Raw genomic sequence first — 14,442 nt, 5'->3', positions numbered from 1 at the left:
ATTTCACACTCAGGTAGGCGCTCAGGGGTCAGGGTCTGGCGGTCCCTCTGTAGGGCCTCACCCAGCCTGCCTGTCCAGCCTTCTAATCCCAGCTCTTCCACTATCACTCGATCGACCTCAGGAAGACATGTCACTTATTTGAGCCTCAGTGGTCTCATCTGTCTAATGGTGACAGAAATCCCCGCCCTGTCTCCGTATCTCACAGAATCACGTTGGGCCCCAGGCTGACTCTCTCCTCCTCCTTCCTCCCTCTTTGTCCCAGGGTGAAGGCCAAGAAGGGAGTGACCCTTTTAGGCACCAAGTCACGGAGTGGCCAGTGGCACGTGACCTCGGAGCTGCTGACTGGGGCAAAGCACTCAACGGCCACCGTGGATGTGGCCTGGGCCCAGGGCTCACCCCTGCCCCCGTGGTGAGCCGAGGTGGCGCCTCTGCCCACCTTTCTGCAGGACAGGCTCCTGGGGGGTGGGGGAGTTCTTGGTGGAGGAGGCCAGGCTTGTGGGAGGGCTGGGCTTAGTCTGTGGGGGCTCTGAGTCCAGGCGGGGCACCTCGGTGGCTGGAGGAGGCTCGGAGGGCCCCAGAGGGCAGGCTGCTGAGAGGGGCTGGGGTTCCAGAGCTCCGGAGTCGCCCCCAGCCCTTCCTCTCTGGCTCTCCTTCCTTCCTGCCCGGGCAGGGAGGGCCAGGGGCCCCTGGAGATCCTGCAGCTGGACTTTGAGATGGAGAACTTCACCAGCCAGTCGGTCAAGCGGAGGATCATGTGGCACATCGACTACCGCGGCCATGGCGCTCTGGCCGACCTGGAACGGGCAGTCACCGAGCTGACGGTCATCCAGCGCGATGTGCAAGCCATCCTGCCCCTGGCCATGGTGAGCAGGGCCGGGGACCGGCCGGTGGATGCGTGTGTGATGGGAATGCGCACGGCTCAGTGTGCGTATAGGTCAGTGCACATGTGCCTGTGATCCAGTGTCTGCGTGTATGATTGTCTCCTGAACCATGTAAACGTGTGTGTGTGTGTGTGTGTGTGTGTGTGTGTGTGTACGCACGCACTCACAGGAGGCAGGCAGCACTCCGCCTGGTGCTGGAGTAGGACAGCAGATGCTGAGGGGGACTGAGGGGGGAGAAGTCACCCATGGAGGGACCACTCGGGGGATGTTTCCTGGAGGAGGTGGCCATGCAGTTGAACCTTGAAGGCCGTGTGGGGGAAGGGCTCACACAATCAGAGAAGACGAGGAGAGTGCTTTAGTCAGGGGACCATGCAGACTGAAGGTGCAGTGATGGGAATGTGAGTGGTTGGTCCAAGGGAGCAATGGGCTTAGGAAGAGGGCATTGGGGTGATAAGGCTGGGATGATGGGCCGGGGCCAGCCCAGGAGCACCTTGAATGGCCAGGCAAATGAGCTGGACTTTCCTCAGCGCGTCCTGGGGAGCATGGAAGGCGTGGAGAGAAGATGGGAGGCACTGGGAATGGTTGTTTTTCGGCAGCAGAGGGAGGTAGACCATGGGAGCTACTGCAGAAGACCAAGCGAGCTGAGCATCTGAGAAGGTGCGAGGCTGGGTGGACGCACCTCCCTGCACATGTGCGCAGGTGTCCCCATGGAAGGGTGCACACCTGACAAGTAGGGGCAGTCAGGAGCCGGGGCCTTGGCTGGTGTGTCCTGGTAGAGGAGGGATCTGCAAGCACCTGGCTCAGCAGAGCCCCACCCTCCTCTCCTCCCCACAGGACACAGAGATCATCAACACGGCCATCCTGACTGGCCGGACGGTGGCCATCCCTGTCAAGGTCATTGCCATCGAAGTGACCGGCCTCGTCCTAGATGTCTCTGCCTTGGTGGAATGTGAGTCTGACAATGAGGACATCATCAAGGTGAGCTTCCTGGAGGTGGGGCCCCTGGGAAGAAGGCCTTAGACCTTCGAGGGGAGGGGAGCCCCAAGCCAGAGGGGCGTTCACGTCCCGTGTAGGTTCCCTCGGCAGGCAAGAAGACTTGGAATTGGGAGGAGTGGGAAAGAGCTGTGGGCATCCCTCATTCGGCCTGAGTGAGGTGAGGGAAAGCCCTGGGCACTGCCCTGCCAGCCCTGGAGGGCTGCCTGTAGGAATGGGGAAGAGACTGTCTGCAGACCATGGGGAGAAGGCAGAAGTCAATCTAATCTGGCAAGTGGTTCTGGAGCCCCTGGTGTGTGGCAGACACTGGGCAAGGCAACGAGGGGGCAGAGGGTGAACCCCTCAGAGACATGCTCTGGACCTGGATGCTGGCTCCAAGTGGAGGAGACCCAGCACAGGGAGGAAGCTTCCAGAAGCATGTGAGTTAGGCCAGGAGTGAGGGTTGTACAAGGAAGGACCCAACCCCTCTGGGCACACACCCCAACCTCCTCCAACTCCCAAAGGCCCCTCCCTGAGCTCCTCCCCAGAGACGCCCCCCTCTCCCCCGCCCTGGGTCCTCCATGGCCTAGCAAAAAGGGTATTGATCTGATTCAAATGGCCCAGTTGCCACCTCCCCAGGAGGGCCTCCAGATTTGCCCCTTCCCCTGGCCTTGGATAGTGGTCAGAGGCAGTAGAGCGGGCAGTAATGCAGGAGGGTGTCCAGCCAGCAGTTCGATACCGGAATCTGTTCCCTGTTCTTGTCAATCTTCCAGCTTGAAGGAGAGCAGGGGGGCGGGGGGGGGGGGATGTGGGTGGGCTCCCTCTGGCTCCCTGGGGCTAACCCTAGAGTGCACACTCTCTCTCCAAACTCTGCCCTGGGTCCCTCCAGGTCTGGGAGTCTGGAGCTCACCTTGGCTATCCCCCATCCAAGAAGAAGTCCTTCCAAGTGAGCTAGAGCAGATGGCGTGGTCCCCCACCCCCATCACCTCCTGGGAGTAGAAGCCTTGGCCAGGCCCACGGGGCCCTCCACTGCTGGCAGCTGGCGCAGGAAGAATGGGCCTGCTCCCAAGAGCCCCGCACCTTTCTCTGCTGCCCAGGCACCCCCACCCCGGCCCCAGAGGGACCAGAACAAAGTCGTGATGGCTGAGATACCAAAGGGAATTAGCGAAGATTCTAAATGGAACTTGTGTCCGTTCTCAATGAAATACACTCGGGTTGGAGTTTGCCAATATTCTAAGTGGAATTTGCCAGCCTTCAGATGGGATGCTCTGCCTCCCGAAGTGGGAAATGAGCATCGCTGGCAGGGCTGCGGTCCCACTCCCCCCTCCCGCCCCTCTGAGACGGTTAAGAGAGCGAGCAGGAGTTTGGGACGCCCCGGGCTCATCTCCACAAATGAGCCCCAGCCCAGCACCTCCCGGCTCCCCGCCTCACCCACCCGCCACACACACACCAGAGCCTTCAGGGTGTGATCAGCCCACAGGCTGCTTCCAAACGTGAGGACGTGCACCCACGGGCACGCACCAGCTGGAGCACCTAAATACACTGCACACCGTGTTCAGTCCAGGTGTGTGTGTGGGCACATGTAACACGCACACCCATCCGCATCTGTCCGGAAGGGCTGGCGGCGACACCTTTGTGAGTGGGCACAGGTCTCCGCCCCCCAGAGGTGTTCAGCAGGCCTGTGCCTATCCGGGGAAGCTCTAAGATGCAAGTTGGTATCCAGATGGGCAATGCACTTGCAAAAGCTGCAGCCCGTGGTGGCAGTCATGGCCGGTCTGGGCTTGAGGTCCTCTGGTCCTGATTTGTCCTCTCTCCTTCCCTCACTCCCTCCCCAGGCTGGAGCAGCCCCCTCGCCTGACATTAACCAGAGCCCGTTTTCCTGGGACTGCTGCTCCAGGGGGGCCCCGGAGGAGCCAAGTCCTGCCCTTCACCCCCCACCCCCCACTTGACCTCCTCCTGGCTCAGTGCAGCACCTGTGTCCTGCTCAGGACAGGCTGCGCTTTGGTGCAGTGAAGGGCTCTACCTGCCAGCACCGCCCAGGTGGTCACGCAGGGAGGAGAGCCAGGCCTGAGGACACTCAGCCTGAAGCCTCCTCCGAGGTGTGATCTGGTGCCCAGAAGCTCCCCTTGTGAAGGCATTTGCATCCACCTCCCACCGTAGCCCCTGAGAGATGGTCTCTGGGAACACAGGACGGAGGCGGGGACACAGAAGCTGACACCTCCCCGAGGAATTAAATGAGGAGGTGCCTTCTCCCCCCGGCACCCTCCCCTTCAGCCTCACGTGACGGGTACTTTCTCTCTCCAACAGCCTCTGGCCCTGCTTGTCAGACTGCAGTTCCTTGCACTGTCCCGCAGGATGACCTGTAGGGCAAGACATGCCAACCAACCTCCCTCCCCTCCCCAGGTATCCAGCAGCTGTGACTACGTGTTTGTTAGCGGAAAGGAGTCTCGCGGGTCCATGAATGCCAGGGTCACCTTCCGCTACGACGTCCTCAGTGCCCCCCTGGAAATGACAGTCTGGGTCCCCAAGCTGCCCCTGCACATCGAGCTCTCGGACGCCCGCCTCAGCCAAGTGAAGGGCTGGAGGGTACCCATCCTCCCCGACCGGAGGTACAGCCCCTCCACACACGGCAGATACTCGGGACACTCGCGGGTGACACAGCCCTGGCACACGGTCTGATCTGCATGTGTGCCTAAGGGCCTCGATGTACACAGTCTGGGGCTGGTTATGCACTCAACAAACTTTTACTGAGCAGCTACTGCGTGCCAGGCCCTGGCGGGTGCTTGAGATGCGAGATGAATGTGGCCAGTGCCTTACTCAGCCAAGTTCTGGGTCCAGCAGGGAAGCCATCATGTATATGCCACAGAGCACGGTGGATGCAGGAAGCAGGGAATTGAGTGGCACAAAGGAGAGAACCACCTCTCCCTCTGGGAAAAGTCAAGGCAGGCTTCCTGGAAGAGGTGACTCTTGAGCTAAGTCTAAAAGGATGAGTGGAAAGGAGTTGTCTGGGGAACAGGGTGAGAGACCAGTCCAACAGCAGACAAAATGGAGCAGACACAGTAACACAGGAGCACACACGGCTATACACACGTGCCCCAGCCTGGGCACGCCGAGGCACACTTGTAGGCACATCAGCTGGGCACACACTAACTCACACTGGGTCCGCTCTCTGGGGGGCAGGCTCACACACCTGAGTACCCAACTGCGGGGCATGGACGTCTGCACTCAGCGCACCCCGCTCACCCACCATGGCTGCGAGAGAGAAAAGCCAGCAGGAAAGAGGAGGAAGGGCAGGGCTAGGGAGAGGAGCAGGCGAACTGAGACTTGGGCTCAGTTCAATTCTGCAGGATTTGGGAAAGCAAGGCCGGGTGGACCAGAGCCTCTCGAACTTGAACGAGCACAGGGCTCACCTGAGGATCCTGTCCGTTGCACATGTATTTGGACCAGCTCCTGGGTGATGCTGATGCTGCTTTGAGTAGTGAGGACGCAGTAAACTCTGAAGCCAGACAACCAGTTTGAGAACTGACCTCTGCTCTTTGGCTGGCCAACCGCGGGCTATGCACATAACCTCTCCATGCCTCGGTTTCCTCATCTGTAAAATGGGCACATTAACACTTACCTCACAGGACTGTGGTGAGGATTGGATTTGTTAACAGGTAAAAGCACCCTCTGTGTGGATGAATATTCTAGTGCTTGATTCTTCTAAGCACTAGCAAAGCAGTAGCCACAGGGTGACTCTCTTGCTTTTTGCCTTGTGGGTAATTCTGAGTAGGCGGAGCATTCCCCAGACCATCACGTCCTGGGTCCCTTTTGCTCACCAGTTCTTCCCTCAGTTTTTCTCTCTCCTGTTTGCATTTCACTATGAGCAGCAAGAGAAACCCAAGCCGCCCCTTCAACACTTGGCTTGTGAATCTCAGCTAAACATCCAGGTTGAGCACTTACAAGTTCTGTTTGCCACACAGCGTAGGACGAGCCAGCCCGGCTCCTGGCACTCCGTAAAGGGATCGCCTTTGCTCCAGCTCAGAGCTGAGAGCAGGGCCAGGCTCACGCTCAGCGCTGAAAAGAGGTCGCACTCGTTAGGGTTTGATGCCAGCTTTTCGCAGGCGTGGGGGAAGCCAAGTGGAGGCAGAGAGACCAGGGAGGGCCAAGAAGGTGCCTTTTTAGGAGGGAAGAGCCTGGGCCTCCCAGCTCCTCACTTGTCAGGAACAGGAGTGAGCCAGGGACAGGCTCGCGATTTGCACACTGCCATCCGCGGGAGCCCGGGGAACGGCTAGCAGGGCCAGGGGAGGGAGGGGCTTGTGCAGGTCACTGATCCTGTGCCCCCACCCAGGTCAGCCCGGGAGAGCGAGGACGAGGACGAGGAGGAGGAGGAGCGGCGGCAGAGCAGCAGCCGCGGCTGCACCCTGCAGTACCAGCACGCCACTCTGCAGGTCTTCACCCAGTTCCACACGACCTCGTCCGAGGGCACCGACCAGGTGGTCACCATGCTGGGCCCGGACTGGCTGGTGGAGGTCACCGACCTGGTCAGCGACTTCATGCGGGTGGGTGACCCCCGAGTGGCACGCCTGGTAGACAGCAGCACGCTGGCAGGCCTGGAGCCGGGCACCACCCCCTTCAAGGTAGGCACAAGGGCAGTGCCAGGAGTCCTGTTTGCCTGTGGGCAGAGGATGCAGACGTTCTTAGGAAAGGAATTCCAGGGCCTCGGCCCCCAAAACACACTTTCTTCCCTGCTTGCGCCTCTGCCTGATGTTCCACCATCAGAGGCCAAGGTCCTTTAGCTCCACCGTGGTGAAGCGTCTCCCTCCACGCCTGACCAGGACTATCAACCTCGCATCCCCGCGTGGTCCCTGAGAGCAGGTGCGGGCTCAGGCAGCTAGAGGCCCGGAGAGGGAGTTCAGGAGCTAGGAACTCAACTCTGGCCTCCTTGACATTTGCCCGAGTAGAAATCCTCCACCTGGGAGATGGTGAGCAGTGACCCGTGTGCTGGAATCTGCTCGTACAAACAATTGATCCTACATTTGAAAATTAGAAAGCTTCTCATTGTTTAGAAAACCAGATTTCTGGTTTTACAAAATATAAATCTGGCAACACGGGGCCTGCCTTCCCACCTGGGAATATGCTGCTAGAGTCAGTACTGGTGCTCCCTTCCCATGAGCATGAGTTCTCCCGTTGGCCACAGTCCCCACCACTCCCTTTCGTCTCCCTCACATTGAGGTTGGAATATCAGTTGCTATTTCTCACTGTGCGGGCCTATTGTTTCCTTTACATCTGCCCATCTCTCTCTCTCTGTGCTCCTGCAAGCTCCACACGCACTGCCCCCCCAAGAGACCCCTGGACCCTGGTTCCCAGGTGCAAACCTAAGGCAGAGCCTCCCAGCCTGCCCCACCTCCTGGACCTCTCTTCCGGTGGCACCAGGACTCCCCCTGATGGGTGATCCTGGGGTCCCGCTTTCCTGGCCTTCGCCCACGCCTGCCCCTCTCTGCCTCAGGTGGTGTCCCCACTGACGGAGTCTGTGCTCGGGGAGACGCTGCTGACCGTGACAGAGGAGAAGGTCAGCATCACACAGCTGCAGGCCCAGGTGGTGGCCAGCCTCGCCCTCTCCCTACGGCCAAGCCCCGGGAGCAGCCACACCATCCTGGCCACTGCCGCCGCCCAGCAAACCCTCAGCTTCCTCAAGCAGGTAACTGGGTGCCCCGCCTACCAGCCTGGGGCTTGGAGTGTAGAAGGAGGGCTTGCGGGCTCTGGCTTGCCCTTTGCCACAAGTGCCCCAAAATTAGGGCGTTAGGCAATGGAAGATCTCTCTACCCTCCATGCCCTGTGTGCCTGCTCCACCTCACCCCACTGCCGTCTGCACGGGGAGTCTGGCCAAGGTCTCACTTTCTGCACCTGCCACCTGAGGTCTTCCTGCTAAGGATTACCCCTCTCAGATTCTCAGAGGGCCCATCAGCTCTGCCTGTACCCCAGGAATTACACTTACCTATTTCTGGAGCCCCAGCTACAGCCCACCCCACCCCTAGAAATGCCAGGACACTGGCTGCAGGCAAAGGTGGAAAGGTGACAGGCAGAAGCCCAGGGAATGAGAAGGCGGGTGTTGAGCACCAAGCCAGGAGTCAGGAGCCAGAAGCCGTCTGCCTCCACTCGCTCCCTGACCCCAGGCCAATCCCTTCTCTCTGGGCCCTGCCTTCTCACCTGCAGGAAGACCAGAGTAACCAACAGGGGAGACTGGGGTTGGGCGTGTGTCCTCAACCTCCAAGTGTCGGATGGGGGTGATCCCAGGGGCAGGCATGGAGAAGTGGGCTAAGTGCTGCAGCAAAAGGGACTTGAGTGAGACCCAAGGCAGAACTTACCTTTAGCTCATCCAGAGGAGAACGGTGAGGTGGGCAGAGGAATTCTCAAGGCAGCGGGAGGCCACCATGTGCCCTGGACCCTCCTCACTACCTCCGTCAGTCATTCCTGAGCCCTGCCACCTGCCAGGCGCATCCAGCCCTGGGAGTCCAGCCGGGAGCCAGACACCCGGGTCCCTGCCCTCACAAAGCTCATCCAACAGGGAAGCCAGCCAGGACCAGCCTCTGACTCCTCTCCCCTTCTCCTCCTCCTCCAGGAAGCCCTCCTGAGCCTCTGGCTCTCCTACAGTGACGGCACCACAGCTCCGCTCTCCCTCTACAGCCCCCGGGACTATGGGCTGCTGGTGAGCAGCCTGGACGAGCGGGTGGCTACGGTGACCCAGGACCGGGCCTTCCCGCTGGTGGTGGCTGAGGCGGAGGGGGCAGGGCAGCTGCTCCGCGCGGAGCTCACCATCGCCGAGAGCTGCCAGAAGACCAAGCGCAAGAGCGTCCTGGCTACGACGCCCGTGGGCCTGCGGGTGCACTTTGGGCGGGAGGAGGAGGACCCCACCTACGACTACCCAGGCCCCAGCCAACCGGGGCCGGGTGGGGGCGAGGACGAAGCTCGGGGAGCCGGCCCCCCGGGCACGGGGATGTCCCCACCCGAGGCTCCGGGGCCGGTCACCACCAGCCCAGCGGTGCCACCCACAGAAGATCTGCTGCTGCTGCCCACGAGCCCCCAGCGGGGGCTGACGGACCTGGAGATCGGCATGTACGCGCTGCTGGGCGTCTTCTGCCTCGCCATCCTCGTCTTCCTCATTAACTGCGTGGTCTTCGTGCTGCGCTACCGGCACAAGCGCATCCCGCCCGAGGGCCAGACCAGCACGGACCACTCCCACCACTGGGTGTTCCTGGGCAACGGGCAGCCGCTGCGGGCGCAGGGGGAGCTGTCGCCACCGGCCGGCAACCCGCTGGAGACCGTGCCCGCCTGCTGCCACGGCGACCACCACAGCAGCGGCAGCTCGCAGACCAGTGTCCAGAGTCAGGTGCACGGGCGGGGCGACGGCTCCTCGGGCGGCTCGGCCCGGGACCAGGCCGAGGACCCCGCCAGCTCGCCCACGTCCAAGCGCAAGCGGGTCAAGTTCACCACCTTCACCACGCTGCCCACGGAGGAGCTGGCCTATGACTCGGTGCCCGCCGGCGAGGAGGAGGAGGACGACGATGAGGACCTGGGTTGGGGCTGCCCGGATGTGGCAAGCACCACGCGGCCTGCTGCACCCCCAAACTACATGCGCAGAAACAAAGAGATGGCGTAGAGGCGCCGTCCCCCGGGGGGTGGGCTCTGTGTGGGACACGGCCAGGACCCCTGCTCGCCCGGGCTGCCGGCGGCGGACGTGGATGTTAAAGGCCCGGCCCCTGCAGCTTTGCTCTCTGCAGGCGCCGCCTCCCTCACCGGCCCTCCAGCTGCCTCACACGGTTCCCTCTCTGCTGTAGCAGGTGGAGGGCCCCTTTGGGAGCGCGCTAGGAGGAGGCAAGCCCAGCCCTCCTGCCTTTCCCAAACCTCCTCCCATCCGAGACAGCCAGGCCCAGGAGCGAGGCCAGGTGGGCCCGCTCTGTGAGCCGCCCCTGCCTCCCACGTCCCCGGGGTCCCCCCTGTGCTGGGGGTTCTGTGGGGTCTTGTGTCACAAGCTGCACAAAGACTTTTCTCAAACCACTATTCAGGGATTTCTGTCCTGCAGGGCGGGAGGCAGCAGCTGCCTGCCCTGCCGAGGATCTTGCTGTGGACAAAACTTTGGGGAGGTTGGGGGACACGTGTAGCATCTTCTGGCTTTCTGGGACCTGCCAGTCCCTTCCTAGGACCTGGGAGCAGACCCCAGAGGGGTCTGTGGCCAAGCCAGGCACCTTCCTAGGAGCCCAGGACTCCCTCCTCTGCCCCCAAGGGCTATAGAAGTGGCCGAAAGGGGGAGGAGTCCTCAGCCCACCCCTGGCCAAGCCACAGCCCAGAGCACCATGGTCTGGGTGGGCCCAGGGAGGCCTGCCCCATAGCAAGGCCAGCACTCCGCCTTAGCCCCCCCAGCTCTGCTGGCCTCTCCTCCCTGCTCTGCAGGGGCGACCACCCATCCCCCCAGGAAATGGAATCCGGTGGGAATGGAGGGGGGCACCCACCGAGGAAGCTGTGAAGGAGCTGGGGATGGGCAAGGCCGAGGGAGCGGGCGTCTCCCTACCCCATCTCACAGCCACTTTTCTCTCGGGTTCTACCACCACTGTGTCCGGTTTTTTCTTAAATAAATGGAGGCGACCAGATTCTAGGTGGGGGCAGCAGCTCCCAGAGAACAGACAGTGCATGGTGGCTGGCTCCGTGTCTCTGCTTTATGTGCACGCACGCACACTCACCCCACACACACGTGTACACACATGCACACGTGGGCACAGTAAATGACCTGAGAGAGAAACACGGCTGAGCCCCGCGGCCGTCCCGTTCTTCCCCCTCCAGCATCCAGGGCTCATGGACCTCGGTGCTGGCCCGTTTCTTCCACAGCCTTCAGCCCTCCCCTCAGAGGAGGCTCCTCCCATCCCCATCCCCATCCCCATCCCCATCTCTATCCCCGCCTCTCAGGGAGGCCTCCCTTCTCCATGGGTTGATGGGGAAAACTTGGTGGTCTCCATGGCAGGAGCCAGGCCGGAGAGAGCCAAGGCTGTTGGGTAGGCCCTTCCCACAGGGCCCTTGGCTGGCCCTGGGAGACCGGGGCTGCTGCCTGTGGGGGAGCCTGGCCAGCCTCCAACAGCCTGGAGAGGTGGCTCAGCAACCACCTTGGAGAGGGGAGGAGGCATAGCAACCAGCATCTGGCAGAACGGACCAGGGGCAGGACAGGCTGCACTGGCACCTGGTCCAACCCCTGGGAAACACGCCTGCCTCCCACAGGCCTCTGCTCCTTGGCAGGGGCAGCCCTGGGGGCACCGTGAGGATTGGGTACCTAAGCTCCCCGCACGGCGCCCAGCGGCAGCAAAGCTCCTGACACAGACAAGACAAGGAGTTTGCCACCTTCAGGTTGACTTTTCAGGGAAGGTGCGGCCCTGAAGGAAGACTGGAGATGGGCCAGCTCTGCCCAAGATGGACTGGCAACAGGGAATGGGTATAGCTCAGTGGCACGAGGAAGCTACAGGGAAGCCATGGCCAGGGCAGAACCCGGGGCAGAAGTACTGTCCTCGAGTTCCCAGAGCACCAGACACCTGCTACTCAAATAACCCTGACGGTGACCTCCTAAAGGGGCCCCCTTAACCCTCGGTGCCTAGAATCGGCAAGTGTTCAACAAATGCTTGCCGACTAAAGACCACACAAAAACTATAGATGGCTTTCTCACTGTTCTGCATTTGGGGCTTTTCTATGCCCTGCCATCTTACCACGTGATCAGTGCGGAAAATCACAATTACAGAGAGAGATGGGGCATAGGTGCGAGTCAAGGAAGAGGGAATATTCTAGCCTGGGTGTGTGCGCATGGGAGGGGGTGCTGGTGCTAAAGTTGGAACACGGTTCCATTTGTTTATGCAACACAGAAAGCTCCTACTATGTGCTAGGCCCTGCCGGGGAGTATGGGAGGAGCCCCAGCTCTGCGGGGAAGATGGGCAAGTCAGCCGACCACGGCCAACTGGGACGATGAATGCTGTCCGTGGCGGCTTTGCCCTGGGTTGGTGGGGGACAGCGGAGAGAAGGAGACATTTTCAAACCGGATTTGCTGAGGACGGGGCCAAGGACATCCCAGGAAGGGAGGAGGGCGGGCGTGCAGGCCCAGAGGCTGCAGACCTCACACCCCGTGCTTTCTCTCGCTTCCCTGTCTCCGCACGTGCTTGCCCGCTGCCTGGAGCAGGAGACCCTGGGGATAGGGAAATACGAGCACATCCGTGCAAAGGCATGGAGGCCAGAGGGAGTGTATGTGTGTGTGGGCGGGGGGGTGGGGGGGTTAGCATAGATTTGGGAGTCAGGCTCAGACCCGAGGTTCAGATCATCTCCCTCTCCCTGGGGGAAGGAAGGAAGGATGGAAAGGGTGAGGGGCCCCGTTAGGAAGACGCTGCAGCAGGAAGGAGGAGGGCCAGCGTCGCGGGAATGGAGACCTGGTGCGTGGCTGGTTTTCAGCTGCAGACTTTGCCAACTGCTGATCCCCCAGGGGGACGACAGGGAGGAGACCTGAGCTGCTGCCTGGCAGAGACCTTCCCAATGAACCCGGGGGACCTGGCCCCTCCAGGGGAGACAGTGGACGCCGTCATGATGGTATCTGTCCGCATCCAGGCGTCACACACAGGGACGTGAGGACCCAGAGAGGGTACCACTGGCCGGAAGTTCCACAGCCAACCTAGCGACAGGGCCTGCTGCCCGGCCGTGATTTGTGTCCCCTTCTCGTCATGCCTCGCTCCCTGCCCAGATGCCAGGGCTCAGAGGCAATTGCTGGAAACGGCCAAGGCCTGACCCCCACGCAGTTCAGGAGGGAGCCGGTGTGGAGGCACGCGGCGGGACATTAAGTTAACAGCCCCTCTGGAATGGCCCTGGCCCTGAACTCCTCTTTAAAAATTTGTCTTCAACCCCGAAAACGAATCGAGGGACCTTATAAAGAATAGTTATTGACAGAGAGCTGCTCTGGGAGCACCGGGAACCAGGCCCATGAATCAGCTTGCTGGTAAAATGAGCCTCCTCAGACAGCCAGGGCCGGCGAAGGCAGAGCCGGAGATGCGGACAAGTGGCCGTGAGCCTGCACCAGCCCCACACGCCAGCCTCCCCACGCCAGCCCCGGACGCACCCCCATGCCCGTCTTCAACAGATAATGGACAAGCACCTCTGATCTGCCTCCTGGAGAGAAGGCTTCTGCTCAGGGAGCCAAGTGGAGAAAATACACTGAATGGGCCAGAGAAGGAAACCCACTGGCAGTGATGACAGTTCCTAAGCTGGGGGCAGGGGCTCCCGGGATCTGACTGTGCCTTTGCTGTGGGGCCTTCCACCAGTGCATCCCCAGCTCTGGACGCTCGTTGCCGCTTCTTACAAACATGTAAGTCACCGAGACAAGGCGTGTCCACTGACTGCCCCGGAGAGGCCCCGCTGTTTCAGCACCTGTATCGCTAACGAGCGCCTAGAGAGAGAAGCATCACTACTCCCGTCTTACAGATGAGAAGTCTGGAGCACAGAAAGGGCAAGGAGCGGGCCCGTGGTCTCCAGCTTAGCCATGACCCGGCAGGCAGCCACCAGCCTACCCTCTCTCTGCTGCATCCTGAAGCCCCATTGACAATTGAAAGGTGATGAGGTTGGAGAGATTCAGAGATGGGAGGGGCAGGGAGGGGGTCTCTAAAGACTTGGTGCCCTCAGTGATGGGGACCCCCACTTAAGATTTAATTCGTGGTCAGTGTTTGGGGGCAGGTGGAATACCACAAGCCCTAAGGCCTCTCTGCCAGTGTTGGATGGACTGTGCTCCCTCCCCTCCTGGGAGCTCCATCCCCAGCTAAGTGTCTCCAAAGCCAGTCACCCAACCCTCTCTCAGTCACGCCTTCAAGCAGAGGACCGCAGGGCTTTCCTGAACAAGGTGCTGAGCTGGGCTTGTATGGAGAGCTGAGAGCACACGCAGAGATGCCCACTGAAGGGGGGTGGGTATGAACCAGCACCTGTGCTCTCCCTTGGGACACTGGTTGCCCCTTCAGTCGCAATAGATACTGGGAAGCTGAGGCCATCCCTATGCCCACACTCCTGCCACAGTAGCCTGCCCAGTATTGATCGGATCCTTACCATTAATCTGACCAAGGAAGTAGGGGTATGAAATAACAATCACTAACCTTTTCTGAGAGCCCATGACACTCTAATAATCACTTTAGATCCATCACGTCATCGGTTCTTCAGGTTAACCAAGTAAGGTAGGTGCTATTATTATACCCATTTCACAGATGACAAAACTGGGGCTCAGAGCAGTTACATGACTTATCTCATGCCACACAGCACATTTAAATAGCAGAGCCAGGGTTCAAACCCAGGTTACCTTGGCTCCAATTTCCTCATCTTCACACTGCCTTCCCTGGTGGGGATCTGGAGTTCAGAGAATTATTCTGACGCAATGGCAAGAGTACCAAGTGGGAGTCCAGGGGCTTGGTGGGAGGTCTCACTCTGTCCTTGCCTGGTCACCTGGCCATGAGGCCGGCCCTGCCTATGTCTGGAACAAGTCAAGACCCTCCACCGGATTCCAGGGGCCAGATGGTCCCTTTAGTGCCTTCAGACGTGATGGTTCTCAGGTCTC

General features: G+C 60.6%; 1 protein-coding gene across 1 annotated transcript; it reads left to right on the top strand.

The window, feature by feature from the left end:
• The first annotated feature begins 348 nt into the window (after positions 1-348).
• Positions 349-10,470, top strand: TMEM132E (transmembrane protein 132E). The gene is made up of 7 exons (XM_023744196.1): positions 349-409; positions 702-863; positions 1,716-1,859; positions 4,257-4,462; positions 6,184-6,472; positions 7,342-7,533; positions 8,455-10,470. The coding sequence occupies exons 2-7, from the start codon at positions 714-716 to the stop codon at positions 9,490-9,492; spliced, it is 2,019 nt and encodes a 672-aa protein (XP_023599964.1). The 5' UTR covers positions 349-409; positions 702-713; the 3' UTR covers positions 9,493-10,470.
• Positions 10,471-14,442: the final 3,972 nt, after the last annotated feature.

The sequence above is a fragment of the Myotis lucifugus genome, unplaced genomic scaffold (genome assembly GCF_000147115.1).
Source record: "Myotis lucifugus unplaced genomic scaffold, Myoluc2.0 scaffold_435, whole genome shotgun sequence".
NCBI classification, from domain to species: Eukaryota; Metazoa; Chordata; class Mammalia; order Chiroptera; family Vespertilionidae; genus Myotis; species Myotis lucifugus.
This window is presented reverse-complemented; position numbering and strand designations above follow the sequence as displayed.

Excerpts from the sequence above, each read along its gene's own strand:
- TMEM132E (XM_023744196.1), top strand. The coding sequence starts at position 714 with ATGGAGAACTTCACCAGCCAGTCGGTCAAGCGGAGGATCATGTGGCAC. Across the intron at positions 864-1,715 it reads CCATCCTGCCCCTGGCCATG|GACACAGAGATCATCAACAC; the intron begins GTGAGCAGGGCC and ends TCCTCCCCACAG. Across the intron at positions 1,860-4,256 it reads ACAATGAGGACATCATCAAG|GTATCCAGCAGCTGTGACTA; the intron begins GTGAGCTTCCTG and ends TCCCCTCCCCAG.